This window comes from Dipteris shenzhenensis, chromosome 22, assembly GCF_047967505.1.
Source record: "Dipteris shenzhenensis isolate YYH24624 ecotype China chromosome 22, Dip_SZ_1.0, whole genome shotgun sequence".
Taxonomy (NCBI): Eukaryota; Viridiplantae; Streptophyta; class Polypodiopsida; order Gleicheniales; family Dipteridaceae; genus Dipteris; species Dipteris shenzhenensis.
This window is the reverse complement of record NC_141617.1, coordinates 21,024,169-21,048,084: the sequence shown is the minus strand read 5'-3', so window position 1 is coordinate 21,048,084 and position 23,916 is coordinate 21,024,169. Positions and strand designations below refer to the sequence as shown.

General features: G+C 44.1%; 1 protein-coding gene across 1 annotated transcript in view; it reads right to left on the bottom strand.

Moving 5' to 3' along the window:
• The window catches only part of LOC147887862 (YbaK/aminoacyl-tRNA synthetase-associated domain-containing protein), a 92,927-nt gene that overhangs the window by 63,646 nt on the left and 5,365 nt on the right, over positions 1 to 23,916 (bottom strand). Inside the window, exons 2-5 of the mRNA XM_087393800.1 lie at positions 20,400 to 20,459; positions 20,237 to 20,290; positions 12,398 to 12,458; positions 12,160 to 12,236 (exon numbers count right to left, since the gene is read on the bottom strand). Coding sequence (XP_087249926.1) covers positions 12,160 to 12,236; positions 12,398 to 12,458; positions 20,237 to 20,290; positions 20,400 to 20,459 — 252 coding nt within the window. The remainder of the gene's footprint in view (positions 1 to 12,159; positions 12,237 to 12,397; positions 12,459 to 20,236; positions 20,291 to 20,399; positions 20,460 to 23,916) is intronic.

The following is a 23,916-nucleotide window of genomic DNA, read 5'->3' as shown; positions in this document are numbered from 1 at the left end:
CCCCGAGCCAACACCACATCCTAGAATATTTGGGCAGCGTGCTGCAGTTTAGTGATGGGGAGCCAGCAAATTCGGCCTGCAGCCACCCTCGTCAACGCATGACATGATATCATCTACGACTTGTGGGCCACTTGTGAGTAGGGCATGGAGGGATCTAGGAAGGCTGCCAAAAAGCGGGAGCATTTCTGCAAGGCATGGCGTGAATGCATTCTTTACACTCTCACGTATCAAGGGATCCACTAGTTATACTCCACCGATTTCTAAAACACTCTAGGGAGTGAACAAGAGGTTGCATACTGGCCAGCTGCCTCTTTGGATTGGTCAAGCATTCCATGGATTGCTGATCTGTATCATCTTCTCAAGTTTTCTAATAGAAGTTATTTTCTTTGGGGGGAAATGCAATAGACTTTGCTCCAGCAGCCATGAGGGTGTGTATGATATCCTACCAGGTGACGGCAAATCACTGAGTCTAGTCAAGAAATACTTTCAGTCACTTCTTTGCAACCTGAAGCAATTATCACGTTTGCTGCTTCTACACATTGTGGTCATTGAACCACCTTCAGGATGTAGATCATGTTCATGATCAAGTAGCATTTCTCATGTTCTTGGTGCTAAGCTTTGCGCTTGTGACTCTGTCCATGGTGATATAATCACTAAAAAGTGCTTATTATATTGCTGAAGCACAAACTATCCATGATTAATACATGTCTCATTGACAAGAGTTTTGGCCATTCATATGCATACTGTTAGGAAAACCTAGACCCTTGGCTAGTTTCTCCACACAGCAGAAATAGAAATGGTTATGGTGTATGTAGTGGAAGAATCTAGAGAGAACAGAGAATGCTTTAATTCAATATTTCAATTCTTTTGTGCCAAATTCAGGAGGACGACACTAGAACAGAGAACTCACAAGTGCCAAATTCAGGAGGACGACACTAGAACTATTGCATAAAATCTGAGCCAAACACTCCTTACAGAAAGCTAAACCAGATATCCCAAAACATGCCAAAATCCACTGCCCTAAATGCTCTATGGTGAGCACAAGTACTGTTAAATTTGAGCACCAGTGTTTCTTGCTACAAGCTGTGGTACCACCTGCAAATGTGTCCTCATTTGAGGGAAGAAAATTCGTGGCTCTCATATGTGATAACTTGTTTTCTGTCACTTTGTCTGTTCAATCATACTTGTTGAAGTATCTTTAATATTTTGCGGAAAGTTTGACCTTCCCATTCTTTGCTTTGGGTGGCTTTAGTAAGGATTTTTATAAACGGAACTGAGGAGACTACTACTTAGCTCTTTTCTTCAGCATTGTCTGACAAGGTTCCTCCAGCAAACATGTCTTCCTCTACTGGCTGTAGGTGTGCACCAAATATTGCTCCTGAGTGGCTGCCCCTAATCTGAACTACTGATAGCATCCACCACAGGGCCTTTTTATAGAAAGTGACACGATCTGTTATGTATTTCCTTTCCTTTACATTAGATCTATGGATGGTGCGATGAATGGACACTTGTGGAAGGGTATTCCCTTTCGACGACACACTTTTCTTGAGGCACAACTCTTCACAAGAGACACATTCATATGAAGAGAACTACTACTATTATTGTAATGTACCCTCTCATCAAGGGTCACACCCTTCACAAGGGGTACACACCTCTTCATGCACATACCTTTTGGGAGCACACACCTTTACACCGATGCGAACTTGATAATACAAAAGATCATCAGCATAACAGTATGATGAGAAAATATTTTGTTAGAGCATCATGTAGTTCCTTATGTCGCACATCCCGGTATCAACAAGACTTACAGGTTACTCAGTGCAACATACTACTGGCCTCAAATGAAAATCGATGTCATCAAGATGATTACTTCGTGTTTATCTTGTCAACATATGAAAGCAAGCAGATGAGTTCCAGCAGGACTCCTTTAGCCTCTTCCAAGTCCAATTGAAAGATGGGAAAGCATTTTCATGGATTTTATTATGACACTACCACGATCTTCCAAAGGTAACACTCAGATCATGGTCATTGTTGATCGATTGTCCAAAATGGCACACTTTGTTGCTTATGTGAGCGGCATGAGGTTGAGTCAAAAGAGCACTTTGCCTTTCATTGCCCAGTCCTACGAGATCCGTGGACGATACCATTCCCTTTTCAAAGACGGATTCAAGGGCCTCTCCAGATTCCTCTCGTACCCAGATCTCGTACCCAGATCAGAGGTGCCTTGCCACTTTCATTCATGAGGCAATCCGACATAAAGAGCGTCTCATCAGATCACGGAGACAAGGGCAGGAGACCTTGTCTTGTCCATCCCAAAGTATGATCACAGAGTTCTTCCTGCTAGAGCATGCTGCCCCCCCAACCACATATAGCAGGAGAGGCAGAGACCCCGAGACCGTGACGCGGCACACTCGACAGAGGATAGACGGGCAAATCACACTAGCTGACATTTCATCTAATTTCAGACCTGGGATGCGGCCGACAGGGGTTACTGTGGCGCTTGTCAAGCATAGAGTAGCTGCCAGGACGGCACGACCAACTAGTCCTCCAGATAGCAAGCAGCGATCTATTGTGGGCTTCTTGCCTACACTACCTAGTCCATCATAAGTTGTACCCTGGAGTTTCATACCTTGTGTGTGCTGCACTGTATTGTATTGTATTGGATCCGATTGCATCTATTATGAGAATGATGATGCCAAGGATGACAATGGTGACATGTATGATCATCGACTATGCCTACACACTTTTCTCCAGCATGGGTTAGGATGCTCGCTTGGTAGCTCCACCCTTTTGCTCATTGTATCAGGTTTTCTATCAGTCTCATAGACCCATCGATCTTTAGTAAACTTTCTTTCTTTCTTGCAAGAGCAGTGCCCAGGCTTCGGACATCACCAAATTCTTCATACAACATATCTTCCGACAACATGGATTGCCCAAGAACATCGTCTCCGACAGAGATCCTATGTTTACCTGTCATTTTTGGATTTCTCTTTTCGAACCCTTGGGTACAACTCTACTGTTCAGTTCAGCCTACCACGCAGAATTAGATGGCCATACTGAAAGAGTTCATCAAGTTCTGGAAGAAATGCTCCGACATTATATTCAACCACGCTTGTTAGCTTGGGAAGAGTATCTGCCACTCCTCAAGTTTGCTTATAATAACTCTTTCCATAGTGCCATTAGCATGACTCCATTCCAAGTAGCTTATGGACACACTCTGATTGTACCAACAAAATCCATACTTCATGGAGTGGCCCCAGCTGATCAACTAGTTCAAGAAATGCAAGACATTCTACTCCAAGTCAGGGATCATATGCGTAAAGCGCAAGAGTGATATCAATGGTCTGGCAAAAAATGCATTGAATTTGAAACTGGTGACATGCTGCTGTTATTTTGTATCTCCACATCGCTACAAGACCGTCAAGTATGTGTTTCCGAAGTTGTGACCAAAATACTATGGACCATTCCAGATCATCAAGAAACATTCACCTTTAAGTTATAAATAGAAATTACCACCACCCTAGGGTAAAATCCATCCTACATTTCACATTTTTCATATTTCTTGGTTACATACATATATTCTAGGTGATGAAGCAGTTCCTCCTCTAGGCGACTATGTTCCAGAAATTGAATATGATTATGTTCTCCTTATTCTTGATCTGGACGACTCCAACGCTACTTGGCAATCGGATGAAGACTTGCAGCAGTACCCTGACATATTACAGCAATATTTCCAGAATTTGCCATGATATTTTCTACACCGGTTCATTTTCTCCACCAAGGTCTCATTTTGAGTGGGAGGGGATGTCACGATCTATGACGTATTTCCCTATACACTAGATTTATGAATGGTGGGATGAATGGACACTTCAGGAAGGGTATGCCCTTTTGACGGGACACTTCCCTTGAGGCACAACTCTTCATAAGAGAGACATTAATATGAAAAGTACTACTACTACTTGTATTATGAAATGTACCCTCTCATCAAGGGTCACACCTTTCACAAGGGGTACACACCTCTTCATGCACATACCTTTTGGAAGGACACCATTTCATATGTGGCTCCTCAAGTATAAGAGAGGCCCAATTGTATGGATGACACACTCCAAACACTCAAGCAATACAAATATTCCTTGTTCTCTGCTATTTTAGTCTCCTTTCTGCTACTTAGCACATTTCTGGTACATCCAGTTGTTTGATTCATAACATAAATCTAGAAACCATGGGAGGAATGAGTTCTACATCAGTTGTCTGGTGGGTGTAAGTACCTCACACAGCAAAGCCGGCTCTCAAAACAAAACAAAACATGGAACTACGCCCAAGCTGTCTCCAAACAAAAGCTCAAGATGAGCTCCTCTCAGGTACAAACCTTGAGCTGACCAACATACAGTAGTGCTCCTATCTATAGATGCCTCTAGTCTCCCTAAGAAGTCTTCGGCGGCGTCAGTATTATCTTTAAGTAACAACTCCGTAGAGCTATCCATACCAACACAACCAACAGAAAGCTCCAAGTGCCTCTAATAAGAAAGCTCTTCCTGAACTTTTCTAAAAAGTTTTCATCCTCCATCCTAATAAGCATATTACTCTAATCATCATATAAATACACAAAGATTACATACCCTTGGTCTTCGATTTGTTGCTTGCTGCCGAAACAAGCCCTTTACCCCCGTCAGCACATTTGTTTTGGAGCCAATCCTCTAGTCAGTGTAAGTCACCAACCCAAAATCCATCTCAAAGTGGTCCTCATCCTATATGCAACATATATTGTCCTCCTCATCTACAGACCTGAATTTTCTAACCATTGCTCTTCATTGGACATGAGCACTATCACACCTGGATCTATGTATCCTATCAAGGTACTACAAGGAGAAGTCACCAAGAACAACCCAACTTGTATCACATGAGCTGATTCCCTTGGACTTCTCCTCCTGCTTCCTATTTTGATCACTTGCGATATGTCCAATCATATCAAGCAATAGCACTATCTTTTCTTCTTCCTGCAATTTCTGCCAAAAGAGTCTCTCTCCTCAGAAGTTTCGTCTCTGCTATTGGGCTTTCCTTTCTCTGGCTTGCCCTTCACTTTACCTTTGGTATTGACATTGAATGCCTTCTCGTTGCCATCATCCTCAGGCAGCCCCTTCCTTGCTTCCTCCTAGATCGAGGGAACAAGCTGAACGGTTTTGATCTCCCTCTCCAACTATCTGTAGAATCCCGTAGGATATAATAGATGCATCTTGCAAAAGGTGTGAGAGCACAATGAAAGAAAGATGGTAGTTCTCTATTATGGATTGTGAGAGAGATGACTCTCTCTTATAGAAAGGGGGAGAAGGTAATACCTTCCCTACATAAGTGGCAATCAGCCACTACATCAGTGGGAATCAATCCCTACATCAGTGGGATTGCCTTTGCCTTACATCATCACTTAGGTCACACACTAGACACATCACAGCACTTGATGTGCCTTTACAACACACACAAACACACATGTGACTCCCCTAGATGCACACATGCACCATAGAGCAAGCCCTTGATCATACTTATCCCAACATACCCCCCCTCAAGGGGTTGCCTCTTGCAGTGTCAAGGATACATCTAGTCTCATAGTTTCTTGTGCCATCTCATGGTGGTCAAGGATAAATCTATGGCTAGGATCTCATGCTAGCAAGGGTTCCCAAGGGTGTGAGGTTCACAGAAATGGGATAGAAAAAACACATATCACATGGTCTGCATCATATGGTGACCAGAGGTGATTTACATAACATATTCTTTTTGGAGTACTACTCCAGGCAGGGAACCTCAAAATTTGACCAAGTGATGATAAACAAAAAATTCAAAAGACAAAGTGCCTAAAAAGCATAGTCTTCATTTTCTTCATTTGCTGATGGAGTTCTTCCTTCAACCAGATTTGCTTTGTTGTTGAAGTAGTCCTTCTTGTCTTTGATCAACCAATTAGCTTTTTCTTTTGTAGACTTCTTTCCATCCACAACATTCCATATCTTCTTTTTCATAAGCATAAACTTGGCTTTTGTTTGCCAAGTATGGAAACTAGTTCCATCCAACTTCTCAAAAAAGGTCTTAGCTTCCATGGCAAGGTCTTACCCGAGGGCAGTGTCTAGTGCCTTACAACTGAAAATATGAGCAATAAAAAATAATCCTTCAAAGTACAAGCATTTAGTGTAGTAAAGACTTATAAACAAATTCCATACTACAAATCATAATGGAAATGATGCTTCCACTTGCATGCTTCATAGAGATGGCTAAATGAAAGTATTCCAAGCAAATCCAGGTATAGCTGCTTAAAGCAAAGCTGTAGCCACAGTTGTACTGATGCTATTCAACACTTTAAAACATCAGAAATGCTAAAGTAGCATCTAATGTAGCATCAAACTCACAACATTGTCAAAACTGTCCAAAACAGAGGCCAGAACTTGGGAGGGTGCAATTCTCACAACTCATAGCTCTATTCAAGGGGATTTTTATGCTAGAAGAAAGGCCTTACACCAGAGAAGGGCTACCAGCAAGGAAGGGCGAAATGTTGCGCCAGGTCGCCTGTAGATGCTTGAGAAAACCGACTGGTTTTTTGTCTATTGCGCCTCCATCTCTTGACCAAATGAGCTCAGATTTCAACAGCAGCTTGCCCTCAGTGTCGTCCGGCTCGGGCTCAGAGGAATTTGCAGATAGGTAAGCACAGAGGCGGCATTGCGCGAAAGTTCGTCGAGGAGTCTGAGTGTTGGCGTTGCGCGTACAGTCGAAATTTCCCTAAATGCTTGCAGCTGGAAGTTTGCCCGTACGTGAGGAGTCTACAGCTCAAAGGGTTTGAGCAAAGGTCGCTTTAATGCAAAGAACAGAGCTCTCAAAGATTTGGGAAAGAAAGAAGTTTTGAGAAACTAGTAGTTTTATGCTAGAGATTGCATCTAATGCTAGACTAGGCTAGATCTAGAACCTAAAGCTTTGATACCAAGTGTAGAATCCCGTAGGATAGAATAGATGCATCTTGCAAAAGGTGTGAGAGCACAATGAAAGAAAGATGGTAGTTCTCTATTATGGATTGTGAGAGAGATGACTCTCTCTTATAGAAAGGGGGAGAAGGTAATACCTTCCCTACATAAGTGGCAATCAGCCCCTACATCAGTGGGAATCAATCCCTACATCAGTGGGATTGCCTTTGCCTTACATCATCACTTAGGTCACACACTAGACACATTATAGCACTTGATGTGCCTTTACAACACACACAAACACACATGTGACTCCCCTAGATGCACACATGCACCATAGAGCAAGCCCTTGATCATACTTATCCCAACACTATCAGGGTTTTCACTGACCCGTTGAAGCTTCTTGGCAATCTACTCAGCATGGGACTGGCCACCTGGTTGTTGTCCACCTTCTAACCCACAGCAGCGAGGTGACCCTTTAACACTTGTACCAGACTAGATGATCACTCACCTAGTCACTTTCTTTGATGTTTAGTAAGAACAGCTGATTTTCAATCATTACGATGCGACCAGGATTGCCCATGCCTCAGGTGGAGTCTCTGCCAATTGAATGTGCGGAAGCACTGAATTTGAAGTCATATCGATAATCATAGCTAAGGCATCGGCATCTATCTTTGACGTCACCTTGATCTACCCCCCGGATTATCTTCCCTATTGCATCCTTCTGATCCTTTGGTTTCAATTCTTGTCCTTGAGCTATCTCCCACATCCCACGTGCAAGAATGTGGCTCCGAATCTTGATCTTCCAGATCGGATAGTTTGTCCCATCCAGCATCCCTGTCCCACCAAAAAAGCATCGACGTATGAGTCACCATTTGCACATGTGAAATTTTACTACAAACAGAATTCTCACACACACTGACCTTCTTGTCACACCTCTACTGATTAGAATTCACCTTCCTCTTTTACACGTTGAAGTCAATTTCACTGGATGGCTTGATCACCAAGGCATACACCTCCTAGCTTCTATTTCACACTCCAATGAAACCTTAGTCTCTCAGGTCTCTCTTCCAAGTACACCACCATCACACGGCTCTCCATACACGTAGCCGGGCTCTAATACCATGTTAGAAAAGCCTAGACCCTTGGCTATTGTCTTCCCCAGCAGAAATAGAAATGGATATGGTGTATGCAATGGAAGAATTTTCAGAGAAGAGAAGGGCCTGCATTAATTCAAAATGTAAATTTTCTATGTCCACAAGAGAGAGAACTCACAAGCATAAAGTTCACGCGATAGACAATACTAGAACTATTCAAGAATACACAAATTTGAGCCAAACACTCCCTACAGAAAGCTTCATCGGAGACCCTAAAGCATGCAGCAATCCACTGCCCTAGATGCTCTATGGTGCTTAGCCTCTGCTCTAACCCCAAGGATCTTGCCGGCCCACCATCCCACTATGCCCACCCAATATGCGTCCACTGCCCCAACATATGATCCTCTTGGTCTTGAACGTTCGGGTGCCAAATCATGGGCTGCTGCTTGAACTCACCTATGCTCTGGTGGATGGCCTAGATGAGGCCTAGATGAGGCCTAGAATAGCCTGCCCAAGAGATGCCTCTCATGAAGCTCCGCATCTGTGGTGACTATCCTCCTTTGTGGGGGCATGTCCCTTGGAAGCCCTTGCCAAAGCCGAGGTGCCAAGGTTCGGAGCAACACCTAACAATAAGCTTCCCCAACATGGTTATGCTCTTCCTCTCTAGATCAATGATACCCATGCCTCCCTCTACCTGAGGAGCTAGCGACCCTAGCTCGCAACCTTAGCTCGAATACTCTATGTTCCGTCAAGCCTGCCCAAAGAAAATTGCCCACCAAGCGCCTCAACAGCCCCATGCACCCTGTGAAAGCACTAGCGTGAGGCAATGAACTAAGCTATCACCAACAGGACCTGGTTCACCACTAACGCTCTCCTTACCATAGAAAGCATGGCCAATCTCCAATAGAGGAGCTTGCACCAAACACTGTCTAGCACCGAAAAACCTACTGCTCTGCTGAAATATCCAATCCCATCTAATAGGACAAGTATCTCGTTACATTAGGAATCTAATGGAGCTAAGGTCAACGCCCCATGACTGGAGCTCCTTGGATCTTGTGCTAAAACCAACTCACTTATTACATTGATCTTGGCTACCGAAGCCAAACCATACACCTCCAAGGAGAGAGAAACCCTCTCTAGGCACTCCGACGAGCCCTCCATGAGCAAAGTTGCATCATCTATGAACTCTGAGTCCAAGATTGGGAGGCACATACCACTAGGCCAGCCACCTCAAACTAGAGGAAGTACCCTAGTGCCTCTACCACGAGCGGCTAGCAGGCAACCCTGTTGCACTAAGCAGTCAAATCATCCAAAGTTCATATAGTAAGAAAGCCTTCCCTACGTGTCCCTCTATGAAGTTGACTCGAGCTTCCTGCATAAAGGGCAAAAATCCTCGCATTCACTACTCCGAGACGCCCAGCCCCCGCATGGTCTTGTCCTCTCCAAACCTTGTCGTGTGTCTTCTCAAATCAAACAGCAAAATAACAAAACCCCGAATGTCCTCTCGTGCCAAATCCACTATCTCCCACAAATTGAAGATGTCGTCCAAGATGCTCACAAATAAACCATCCTCCCTTGGGCATTTCTGCACAATGAGAACCTTGAGGACTTCCAAGAGCTCCTCATCGCTGAAGGGAGTCTCTAACTGTGGCATGATGTCCGGGGTGACACCAAGGGGGTGTGTCCCCAGACCTCGACCCAAGTGCTAGCACCTCTGATGTCTCCTCCTTTGCCTGAAAAGAGTTGCCTATAAAAGGAGTAGTCGTCTCCAGGATATTTTACAGGTCCATACCTCCCTCGTCTCTCAACCGCTGGAGCTGAGACGCTGCCAATCAGTGGCCCTGGTGTGAAAGAACTGCCATGTCATCATGTCTCCCTGTTGCACGATCTCGCTCTAAAGAAGTGATAGGAGTACTCCGCATGCCGGATCTCCATAGCATGCGGCTCTAACTTGGCGCTCTCACATCTGTCTGCCAGCCACTAAGAGGCCGGCTCACTCAATGGTGTCTAGGTTCCTCCTAAGGGTCCTCTCAGTCTCCAAAAAGCCTGCCTAGGCTGTAATGCAAAGTACTCAAGCTCTAGGTTGCTCCATTGAATGGCAACGGCCATCCAACTAGAACAACCATCCAAGAGGAGGGGTGACCTCCACCCTTGGATCAATGCATCCTAAATCCTCACCCCCTTTTTGGGGAAGGTCTTGCTATGGTCCAATATCATCTTAACGCCAATTGAGCCTCCCTTGTGCATGGCCCAATCGCTAAGGTAAAATTTATTCTATCTCTCCTATCATGACTGCCCGAAAGAGAAACTGAGACTCCCTGAAACCCTAGAGAATTCATCCTCTTGCCAAGGGTCTTGGCCCCCAATATTAAAGATAAATGCTCTCATGTGCCCCACTCCAAAGAAGGCATGGCGGCAAAGGAGGCCCCCATGAGCTAGTCCTCCTTGAACTCCAAGTTGCTGAAGTCTCCTTCAATGATACAAGAATCTATATCTCGAAGACTCAATCAAAAAGACTCTCTTTGTTCTCGACAAACGTGTGCATAAGCATTGAGGATCCCTACTCGGGTATCCCCCATCCTCATTGCAAGTCTTGCTATGAGCTCAATCTAGTCATACACCTCTAAGGTTAGGGCCTACCCCACTGATGCAAACCCCTCCAGTCCCACTGCCGAGGACCAAACATCCGGACCCCTTCCTAGAAGACAGAGGTGCCTCCGTCTAAGATGTTTGTGGCTGAAAGCATGTGCTCCTGAAGCATAGAAATATCCACTAACCGCCTGACAAGGGCTCTCCACAAATTCCTGCCGTAGGATCAGGTGTTGCGACTGCTAGTGTGTCTCATTGTGTGCACATTCCAACTCACTAGCGTCCAACTCATGGAGACGATGGGGAACTGGCGAACAAGGCCTTCCAATGGCTACAACCTTACGTGGCCACTACTGAGTGGGTTGACTTTAATGGGGCTTAGATCTGGAGTAGTCATCAGAGGACTAGTAGAAGGCTCAATATAGGTCAAGCCAAGCTTGATAAGGATGAAAAGGAGGTGGCTAGCATATGGTCATAATGTCCTTTTTCAGATTGCTTTTCATAGTGTTAGATGTAGTTGCGGTTGTTGGGTGGCAGTGATTCATTTAATAATTAGTGAGAAGCTCAACTAGGTGTCGCACTGGCCTTCAAACCAGTGTGCAGATTAGGTTGGGAGTTGCGATCTCTTTGTTCATGCCTTGGGCTCTCAAGGTCAGCTTGGAGCCAGTGTTGTCCCTTGTTTGGTGCTGCATGGATTTTGGGCCCTCAAAGAGCCTTTAATGTTCCCGCTTCTTGCCTCCTCTTGTCAAGGCTTACATAGCTCGGCAAATACTTACTCCATCCCAACTTGTTATACTCACAAAGCATGATCTTTCAAGACCTATGTGTGCATACGCATGGATGCACGCCAGAGTTACGGGAAATGGGGAAACGGAAACAGGGAACGGAAACAGAAGAGGAAACGTTTCGGGATTTTTGAGAGGGGGTGAAACGAGGAAACACCACGTCATCAAGGGGGTTTACAAAAGGGGGTTTAGAGTAATGCATACACACATTTAGAAGTTATAAAAGGACTTTGTATAATGAAGAAACAATAATACGTGACAGCCATAAAGGTTTCAAGAACGACCCTAGAGAGATAATAATCCAATCATCAAGACGTTCTTGAAGCTCCAATGGTGGAATGGGCTGAAAAGGTTGAAGCATAGCTGTAATCTTTTGCCCAATGGATTTGTAATGCATACCAAGGTCAAATTTTGCAGCAGCCAATGGAAAAGAAAGAGGAAACCCATCATCTTGGGTGACATCTGCCACTGAGTGGATGCCTTTTAAACTGAGGTCTGAAACGTCTCAGACCCCCGGAAATGGCGCGTTTCGGGTCTGAAACGGCGTTTCAGATGCCGTTTTGGCGTTTCGGATCGCCATTTCAGCCTGCGTTTCGGGTTTCGGGGCCGTTTCGCGTTTCGGGGGGTCTAACATGGGGGAAACACCGTTTCGGGCCTTCGTTGTGCCGTTTCGGCATTTCAGCATAACTATGATGCACGCAATGCATGTGTGTGTGTGCGTGTGCGTGTGTGCTTTTCAAGGTGCAATACCTTTAGCACTTCTTGCAACGTATCCTCTGGAGCCATGCGTAACCCGCCCTTGCCAAGACCTAAACGTTGTGACAACACTGCTCAAACAGCCATCAAACAGTTCTCAGTTCCATGAATAAATCAGCAAAGGTAAAAACTACACAAATTTCCATGATTGCCACTTTGCCTTTACTAAACAATTCAAAAAAATGCACCATGTCCAAAGTTTACATGTTTTGTATAACCATAGCTTTCATACCTTTCAAATCTACATTTGTTGTTGGTAACGCAGAGATCAAATATAACCGATTTTTTTTATCCTGTTATCACAATCACAAGATTCATAAGATACGGTTCAATATCCAAGAATTGCCAAAGGACATTGCATGGATTTTGAGGTGACTCAAAAAAGGAGTAGAGTTATGTTGGTATGCTATAAAAGTAGGCTGGATTGATAGTCAAGTTCTATCCTTAATCCTTTTCACCTCACTGTCATCTTGTCTTTAGATTTCAAATATCACATATGACGCATTTGCTCGAGGCTTGTACATAAGTAGAAAAGCTGATATCAAATTATCAAAGAATCAGCTGCAAAACTGTAAAGAAAATTGTAGACATTAAATAATTGCAGATAGGGACAAAGCCAGAAAAGTGACCCAAACATAAGCCCTTGTGATTCTTTTTGAGCTACTGAATTGCCTCAAGCATTTTGATTATTTATTGTAGACCCCTTAGTTAAACACATGAGAAGAAGAAACCCACTATGGTCAAGAAAAACGAGTGATGCAAACAAGGCATGCACTTTGTCAAATTTATGAAAGTCAATTTTAAAGGCAAGAGTAATTACGTGGATGAATTCCAAGTCAATCATCGAAAAAAGAGAGCGTTCAAAAGGACTCTCCAAAGTTATAGGCTACCATTGCCACATGAAAACATATTACAAAGGATAGACTGCCCATACATGCTCTACAAGAGCGCTGAACTGGACATCAAATGCCCAACATGGCCACAAGAAGTACTTTTATGTGAGCAAAGGAGACGACCAATAAATTGCTTGGGAGCTTCCACTTAGCAATTTGTGGGCCATACTGAGGGAGGGATCACCACTCGACTTCCATTTCCATTATTGTGCATCTCAATTCTTTGTTAGTCTCCACAGCTTATCATCTGGAATATGCACCACTGAGATCTGGTTTGCCAATATGTCTTCTTCTTCATAGTTCCATAGAGTGATCCATAAAATGATTAGGTGTACAAGCATGCAGCCAATTTTTTATTTGTTTTGGAGAAGCATGCCACATGTAAACATATGTACAAACATTCAATGTACAACACATAAGAATGTTATCTTTGAGAAGATACGATAACATTACACCCCTTCAAAAAGCACCATTGTCCATCATAAAACTTTGGACAGTCTCTTTTCATGTGGTACACATAGTCTAGGGCGCAATATACCATGATCTGAATTCTTTTTCTTTTGGGGTTGCAACACTCCTTAGCCTCCACCTCAGAGGCCCCCTCCTAATCCTCTGCCAGACCAACCCTTAGGAACCCTTCGGCTCAAACCTTGTATTGATATCAGCCTCATTGACGTCCTCCCCTTCCCAGAACTTACAGGTTACAATGATGATTCTACGGCCCCGTGGAAATGCGGCACCATTGGGCAGTTGGGAGCTCTCAGGCACCTTGTATATCCACATGTCACCTGCGCATCTAGGGGCCTCAATACCCCTCTAATTCTCATATGTTACCAAGGTTCCACCATGAAGGGGGTTAGGACCACATACCTTCCAACAAGGAGAACCCCCAAAAAATTTTCAGAAGCTACATGACAAAAAACATCAATATGAAAGAGATGCGTAAAAGAGGGTCAATCATGATTTCTCTAAAAAAGCAACAAATGATATCATAACACAAGATGACGGGAAAGGTTTGAAAAAGCTAGCAATGGGAAGGCCTCAGACACACAAGGTCTAGTGGCTGAGATGTTGATATGAGGGGGAGAGAAGACAAAGGGAATGCTCACCAAACTCATAAATAAGGCTCTCGAGGAAGGATCTCCCTCAGAATGGCAGCTTAGTAGGATTGTACCAGTCCAAAACGAAGGGGACAGCATGTTGGCAAAAAACTACTGAGCAATCATGGTGAGAAGCCTAATGGCCAAGCTGTATGAAACTATCATTGAACAAAAAATCAGCAAATGGGCGGAGACACAAGGATTAGGATCACAGGCAGAGTTCCATCCCAACAACCACTCGATTTAATCATTTAGTCACCATAAGAGCGGCGACGGAGGGAGCCAAGAATAAAGAAGAGGCTGTCTATTGTTGCTTTGTAGACTTCAAGAAACCCTTCGACATAGTTCCATGTAAAAAGCTATGGGAAAGACTAGAAAGGCTGCAAGTCCCTCAAGAACTCGATACTGTCTGAGAGGGTGTTGGCCGAACTAGCGCAGCTACTAGTAGATGGATCATGGTCCAAGGGAAGATCATCATAAGCAGTGACATAGAGGTCAAGTAAGGTTGTCCCCTCTTACCGATCTTTTCGTCCTTTTCATCGATCAACTAGAAGATTGGATCAGAATACACAGCAGAGTAGTCCAGATTGCACAATATGCCCTACTATTGCTCATTTATGCAGATGACGTAGTCTTCTTTGCAAAAAAGCAAGAAGGCACAGTAGCATGCACTAGACAAATCTGCAGACACTTAGGCATGCAGGTCAACATAGACAAGACAAGAGTAATGGTAATGAGGAAATAAACAGATGGACTTCACTTTCGAAGGGAAGCATAGTCACCATGTACAGATATTCAGGGCTGGAATTTGAAGATAACTACTAAGTGGAATGCATGTGTGGAAAGGAGCATTTTAGGAGGTTTGAAAGCTCTATACAGCTTCCAAATTATGTGCAGGAAGGCACATCTATGGAACTGAGAAATGAGAGTTTCTATATACCCGGCACTTGTGCACAGTGCAAACATTGATCCTCTATAGATGCCCAGCCTAGGCACCCTAGGCTCTGTAGAACTTATTGGAGAAGAATACAAAGAATACATAAACGCTTTCTCATAGGATAACTAGGGGTCAAGGAACAAACACCCTATCCCATACTATTCGCTAAGACCAGTATGTTACCACTTGAAGGGGAAGCATTATGCCAATACATGGTCTACCTCAACAAGCTTGAGAAAATGGATGCAAGCAAAATGCCACACAAAGAAATGGATGCAGCTGTGAAAACCCTGGTACAAATGAGCTGTGAGGGTGGAGCTACTAAATGAGCATCCACACCAATGCAAAATGCAAAAAATGCAAAATAGTAGTATTAAGTACGAAGTACAACATAGTCATGTCAGTGGTCGACTACATATCAATCTCATCATCATCGTCATCATCATCAACATCATAAGGACATCAGGGTGGGCGAGGCAGTGGAGGCATGAACACGGCAAAAGGGTGCTATCGGCCACTCACAAGTGTGGCCCTGTGACGTCTCCTGGTCATAACTCTGCATCTAAAAAGGGCTACAATAACCCCTGTCCGCCGGGCTCCGACTCTAAACAGGTAGGGGATATCCCCAAGTGTAATCTGGAGCATCGACCCTCTGTCTAAGCTGTCGAGTCGCTGACTCTAGGTCACCATCATGTTGAGGCCTCGCCCTATGGGGGTCCCTGTGGTCTGGCAAAAGGAACTCCGTGATGGAGCTCTCAGAGGGATCTGTCAAGGGAGAGGTCGGGTGCCTACTTTAGTGGCCTCCACCCTTAAGTTTCATTGTACCTGGTTTCTTCTTAGTCTCATAGACCCTTTGGTATTTCGTAGACCTTCAATAAACTTTCTTTCTCTCTCTCTCCCCCTCACTCATCCTTGGGTAGGGGTGCGCATTTAGGGGCCATTTTTATAGACGTTATTAAACTCTCTCTTAATCCCATCGGACTCCTAGGATCATGTTCTGCTGGAGATACACCACCTTCGCACACGAGAGGCACAGCAAGACCATCTCATCCATAGCCTAAGCCACGAGATATCACGACTCCATAAGGAGATGGAAGCCGTGGTGACAGCCCCACGCAGTGGGCCAGCGGTTGAGGAAGTTGAGGCACATATAGCCACCATGCACTCAGCCATTTCAGAGACCTCTAGATGGGTGGACATCACTAAATGGGAGCCTATGAAGGCCACTGTTTTGGCCACCATTGTAGAGCAGCAGCAGCAAAGGATCCGTAAGGCTCTCAATGTCGTGGCATCCCTCGCACAGCTACCACTCCCTTGGATGATGCAATTAGCTTCATGACTTCCACCCTCGGAGTTCATGAGCACGGGATCGAGGGGGCTTGGCACATAGGGAGGGACCCAAATGAGAGCAGCCTCTCATCATTCGCTTTAGAGACGGCCAGGCCCACCTTGCAGGCATAGACGATCAGCCTTGCGAGCCCATCCAGAAATCTCCTTAGATGAGGAACTTACACCCTTGCAGATAGACAAGAGGCCTATGCTCATACAGCAACAGAATGTTGTCTGCAAGGAGGGAAAGTGGGTGGTAGTCCGGGAGGGGCGGCTCTTGATAGGTCCCAATGGGCATTTGGTGGCCCCCCCAAAGTACCGAAACCCTGAGCTGCAGTGTTTGAAACTGCAACAGTACTTTATGGTCAGCCCAGGGAATTTCTTGGAGTCTTACACAGATTGAGATATAGAGACACAGGAGATCCTAGAACGCCATTCCCGATGGTCACCCCACCACTAGCTGAGACAAGTATGATACCTCATGAAGGGGAGGCATTATGTCAATTGACCTCAGTAAGATGCCACACAAGGCAATGGAAGCTGTGCAAATCACAGGATGGAAAGTGGGTGGTAGTCCGGGAGGGGCGGCTCTTGATAGGTCCCAATGGGCATTTGGTGGCCCCCCCAAAGTACCGAAACCCTGAGCTGCAGTGTTTGAAACTGCAACAGTACTTTATGGTCAGCCCAGGGAATTTCTTGGAGTCTTACACAGATTGAGATATAGAGACACAGGAGATCCTAGAACGCCATTCCCGATGGTCACCCCACCACTAGCTGAGACAAGTATGATACCTCATGAAGGGGAGGCATTATGTCAATTGACCTCAGTAAGATGCCACACAAGGCCATGGAAGCTGTGCAAATCACAGGATGGCACAGAGAGGGAATGAAACAGATGGAATCATGGGGTATAACATCTGCACGATACCAAAAGATGCATGTGAAATTAGGGAGAGAGTGATGCAAAAAGTGCTATAGAAACTATGGCGAAACCGACGGAACAAAATGCAGTTCTACAAGCAGGAAGTTAACCCAATGGACAGCTACACAGTGCAACAATATCTCGGGGAAGTGTAATGACTGAATCTAGCATCATCCCTACAATCATAAGAAAGTGCCTTGGCATCCTTGTCTCCCGACTTTTCAACCTCATCTGCATCTGCAGATGTGACGTATTTGTCAATGTGACGTATTTGTCAATGATATGTCCTTTTGGCTTGGTCTCCATGCTTATAGTGATGTTCCAAATCCTCCTTGCCGCCACATGGCTTAAAATCTTCACCTTCAATGGAAGATAGTTGGTAACATCCAACTTGCCACCCTCATCAAAGTTGGAAACACAAATTGAAAATGAACAACCCGCAACAAAAGTTGAGCAAAGCACACTTACCTGAAACCAGAGTCACCATCCATCAAGCAAAGGGGCTAGACCATGAGAATAAAACCTTTCGGCCCTGATGTCCTTGCAGCGGAATCCCGCTACTATCCTCACAAGTGCAAAAGGAAGAATGAGAAATCACTAAGAGCTAGAAGTAAACAGCAAAGTATGCAGACAAAATATCATACAAGGCTCCACCAAGTATGGACTGATGTGCTAGGTGAGTTATATTGTTCTCTGAAAGTCTCCGCATGTTGACTGACTAAGGGAAAATGTTTGAAGACTGACGGAAATAGAGTGATCACTAGACTATATCTACAACTATGCCAGTAGAAAAACTGAATACAACTGTAGGGCTGAAGATTTCTTCCAGAAGATACGGTGTGGGCCAACCCATAGAGATGAAGTGGAGAGGGGCTTATTGTCCTCTCCTACTTCCTGCTGGAGACAATAGGTCTGCTTGCTGAACAAGAATGTAGGCTTGCTAAAGCTGCGGGAGCTGACGCCCAAAGTTAACAGAGCTGCAAGTGCCCTATCCCTCCTATAGGACCAATCTGTGCTGATGTGGAGGGCAGCCTCGTGGAGTGTGCGACTAATCAGGGCAACACGGTCCTCTATGAGTGGTATGTGATCGATGTAGGTTAGGAGTCTGTTTAGGCGTCCAAAGTAGGCCGGTGAGAGGCTGTGATCAAAGTGTATGTCATGGTGGGTGTCGTGCTTCCTATGTGGTGTGTGTGGTGTGGCTAAGCGTGGGGTGGCGATAGTGAACAGCTCCTGGAGGGAGTGGTGCTACGGTGAAGTCGATGATACATGAAGTGAAGGTAGGGGATCCCATGATGTAATCTACTACACTAGTGCCCCTCCCGTGTGGGAAGCAAGTAAAACCACCTAAGGAGGGCCATAGGTCAAGCCCGTTGTAGATGATGAGATCATGCATCCTGCCCAAATCAAGGAGCACATGTCCATATGGTGGAGGAAGAATGGAGAGTCCAATCCTCAAGCCTATCCTGAAGTTCCAAACGAGGTACCGGCAAGAAAGGTTAAAGCATTTCTGAAATTTTGTGCCATAAAGGACGATAATGAGCTCCCAAACCATACTTGCTAGCAGCCACAGAAAAGGATAAAAGAGTGCCATCATCGAGAAGCACATCCGCCACAGTAGCAATACCTTTGAAAGATATAAAATAAGAACACCTGGGTTCTTGTATAGCCAAAGGAGGGTGGAATACTTTGGACCAATAAATATTCTCAGCCCTCAAGGAATTTCCCAACAAAGAATCCCTGCCATTCCATTCCAAGTGGGATAAAATATGCTTCCAATCAAGAAGCAAACGAGACACAAAAGGGCAGCCTCTGATCTTGCCTTGAATAGAACCAAATAGAAAATCCCACTGTGTGGGCTGCCAATGCCCAAAAGCAGAAGTATCAATATGCAGCAAAAGAGAGCGGATCATGAAAGCCCAAGGCTGATCCCCTTGCATAAACTGCAACATCATTTTCCCCTTCTGAGCAATTATATGCATTTCAATCTCATGATAGTCACTCATAAGGTTATAAACCATTAACTCCATCATGCATAGCAGGGACTAGCTACTATGACATCCCCATTGACGTCATGAGCACCCAACAGTGGGTGTAAACCATACAATAAACATATTTTAGCTTTTCAGTCTCTTCCTTGAGAGTATCAAAATGTCTGGTACCCCCAAGCATAGGAGAATGGCTTATTCATAAAGATTGAAGCCTTCTTTCAAAGTCATTGCAAAGGGGGTCATAATCCCAATCCCACATGCTTTTCATGATATCATCCATTGCTTCTAGTTCTCGACCTCAAGGCATGCCACTCTTATCGGTACCAGAAAGTACAAGGAGGAAAAAAAACCAGATCTTTTGCAGGGAATAGGCAGCCTTGAGAAAAGACATAATATTATTATAGGGAACAAGAAGGTAAATGTGTACACGTGACCAATAAAATAAAACATTCAAAACCCTCCTTGTACACTGAATGTGTTTTGATGATGACAAAATGACATAAAGAAACAAGATTTTTTTTTTTTTTTTTTAAGAGTCAAAAAGTACAATCACATGACCAATAAAATAAAACCTTCAAAACCCTCCTTGTACATTGAATGTGTGTTTTGATGATGACAAAATGATATAAAGAAACAAGGTTTTTTATATTTTAAAAAAAGAAGATGCTTCACCTACAAATATTAAGAAAGCAATGCACATTTACACTCCATCGAGAATCTTCCAGACATTTCTTGTGTGTGGTGCTTCTATTGTTCGCTCACATTGTTTTGAAACTCTTTCAGTATGGATGAATTATAATTTTCTTCTATATTCAAATCTTCATCCAATCCATGTACATTGCGAATCTTTACTAAAGATTCATTTTAATAAGATGGTAAACAAAATAGATTTCCTTGCTTACCTTAAGGAATAGATTTTTGCTATGGCCACCTTCCAAATGACCGACATATTTAGCCTGTATTTTCAAGTTTGGTACAATGGCATCAAACATAAAGCACAAGGAGAAACTATTAGAAGGGAACAACTATTAAAGCTGACTGACTGGTTGCAGGGTAGTTGTGTGCCTGTTCCTCAACTGTCATCACAGCTGGATGCTCATATGTGTCTACTGTGATGCCAAGCCCCTGAAGATGATCAACCAGCCAACCACAAAAGCTAAACTTTTAGTCACCCCTTAATCAGCACACAAGCCACAAATGCACAAAGCAAGCAAACCTAAATTTCCCCATCACCCAATAGTTCAAGGATGTTCCCCCTGATTTATGATTTTTTGTCAGACCCCTTAAAATCGTTCAAAATATGGTGAAATCATTCCACACTTGAGCATTAGGTCCTCCTCTAGCATTTCGATCCACTCTATCATTTCTAACATGAGGTAGCACAAAATTCTCCATGGCACAGCACTCTAACTGAAACATAATTAGCTCTATCTCTAACTAGTTTGCCCCTTAGTCAGACCTAGACCACCTAACTCCCAAAACTAGAATAGAAATCACCAAATAAAGTAGACAAGTGCCTAGGGTAGGATGGGTTATCTTTTAGCATTTGGGGGGAAGTGTAAGTCATGGGTTGGACTTACCACAATGACTTGTGATGAGGGGCTCGATTCCCAGCTGAGCAATTAGCAGTCCCGTTTCATTCAATGAATGGAAGTACAATCATAAGATGAGTGCATGTGAGAAAACCAGGCCTTTTATAGAAATTGGGGCAAGATGTTTTAAAACTGTGCTTATGGAATAATCACCTAAAACTGCCACATGGCAACACTGTAACAGCCTAAAGTACAAAATACTACTTACAAGGCTAATGAAAAAGTTTTCTAAAATGAGGGTTTATATTAATAAAATTTTGTCAGTTGTGCTGTTAGAATAAATTGATATTTTGGGCATAGCATATGGTCTAGACATTATTGATTGTAGGACAGTGTGTGAAGTTTTGTGAGCACCTTAGTAGGTGAGTCTAGTGACTTGGCAGTTAGGTCTGTCAGGTTGGTGTGATGTGTGGGATTGGAGTGATCATAGGAGGTAACTGATTGAGCTAATTATGGAGAGGATTGTGGATCTGAGATCTACCAACATGGAGGCAGTTGCCTATATATGTAACCACTCATGAATAAAGTGTTGTTCAGTGTGCCTCAACATTTGCCTCATTATCTACACTGTTCCAACATGTGGTATTAGAGCCTTGAACCACTTCTAGCCACGCCTACCTAGCTTCTGCCACGTGTCCACCTTCTTCCCCAAACCAAACATGAGCTTCCTCTTATTCTACTCTTCTACCCTGAGTTTGTGAGGACGAATTCGTCGCATACAACCATTGATTTCCAGAATGCTTCAAGCCCAGTAATCCTGTCCTCAGGGCGCACCTTCCCACTGCAAGGATCGACGAAATTCTACGTGGATTCGCAGTGCCGACACGACATGTGCTGAGCAAAAATTCATGAAATTCTGGAGCTGCTGTTGCAATTGGGTTCCAAGCTCTTAGCTGAGGTTTAGCAATGCCTCAAGCTTCCTGCTCGTGAATTTTGGTCGACATTGGTCCACAGAAGAAGCCACATTCGTCATTTTTCTTCACGATTTTGCCAGTGCAATGCTGGGCGACATGGCGTGATTCTTTGCAAATACTTCCTGCTGCTGATGGTCGACTACAAGAGCTTTGATTTCCACCTGAAAGCCCTCTGATTGATGCACCGAAGCTCTCCAATTTTGGCCTATAGTTCCTGTTTCTTCAATTTGGGGGAAATTTGGGGGTGATGGTCAAAGTTTGACTATTTCTTGCAATTGACCATCCAAAAGTTTTCTCCTCTATCTGTTTTAGTTCCCTGAACTCTGATTTTCAGAAATGTATTGAGTTTATACCTCGCATTTGATTTATTTTGCAACTCTATGCTTGCGGAAAGAGTTTGACCATAGTTGACTTCATGTTTGACTTGGCATAATGCCTACTTCTCAAGAGTGCACAAGTATGGTTTCAGCCAAGAAAACCAGGAGGAAAATCCCAAGGAAGAGAAGACAAGAAGGCCCAAGTACAAGGTCATCAAGAAGACACTACTGACTTGCGAGTCATATGAGCTTTGATGTACAAGAGTAGACACTGCCCTTGTTCCACTGACAAGTGGTAAGACCATCTTCACATTCGATTTATTTGAAGGCATATGGGATGCATGTGATCATAAAGTTGAAGTCAACTTGCTGGAGGCTACTCTTTTGGTAGCATACTTCACTAAGAAAGGAGCAGTAAAACAAAGGAGATGTACCAACAATGATATGCTTGTGCTCTCGGAAACTATGAAGACCAGGAAGAAAGAACCAAACCAAGATGCTGCAAATACCTCTACCAATGAGGAATCGACTGAGGAGACTTTCATCCAAGAGGGCATTGGCCCTAAACTCTTAGATTAGGATTGTGTGTTTGGAGTCAATAAGGTGCTCTGCCATGGATAGTCCATCCTAAAATGATATGTTTTTCCTTTAAGTCAGTTGAGTGTGCTTGTTGTCTGTGTACTTAGTAGTTCTAGAGACACCACCCATTGTAAGCCAATAATCCTAGGAGTGAGTCACAGGTGGGGGCCATGTGTGTTGCCACATGATGGTGGGCAAGCCATGGAGCATCCCATGTACTACTGCCGAGGGATGAGGTCATCAATTTGTGGGGGGGTGTAAGAACAAATTGATATTTTGGGCATAGCATATGGTCTATACATTATTGATTGTAGGATAGTGTGTCAAGTTTTGTGAGCACCTTAGTAGGTGAGTCTAGTGACTTGGCAGTTAGGTCTGTCAGGTTGGTGTAATGTGTGAGATTGGAGTGATCATAGGAGGTAATTGATTGAGCTAATTATGGAGATGATTGTGGATCTGAGATCTACCAACATGGAGGCAGTTGCCTATATATGTAACAACTCATGAATAAAGTGTTGTTCAGTGTGCCTCAACATTTGCCTCATTATCTACACTGTTCCAACATATACATCATCTCGGAATAGACCCCTGGATACAAAGTATAGAGGACAAAGTAAACTTCTAACCATCTGTGGAAACTGAACCAACAGTAACATCTAGAGATTGTAGTAGGAACACTGAGAAACTGTGAGTAGAAGGAAGACTGCATGAAACAAAACTTTAGATTACAGTTTCCTGGTTCTGCTCTTTTGGAACAATGTGTGTTGTAACCTTTGAGTACCACTGTACCCGAGGTGTGCGGGTAAAGACATGGTTTCCTTGTCCTGCGTTTGGAGTGGGTTCAGGGGGTTGGAAGTCCTTAGGCGTCTCCTCGTGTCGAACTTTGTACGTGGCGCTTGAGGGGTCGGTCCTGGGAACAGGTCTTTTGAAATCCGGGCATGGCTGAACGGGAGCTGGAGAGAGAGGAGTGAGAATTGGGACAAGGTGGGCTTGCAGAGGGCGACCACGCACCCTTTCGCTAGGTTGAATTGAAATCGAAGCCGACGAGGGGGAAGTAACCAAGGGAGCCATTTGACAGGAGCTAGGGAGCGGGGAGGGCAAGGTAACTGTGGGCAACTGATTAGCGACTCATTAGATACTGCTTGAAAGTTATGTTGGAGAACACGAGGTAACACACGTT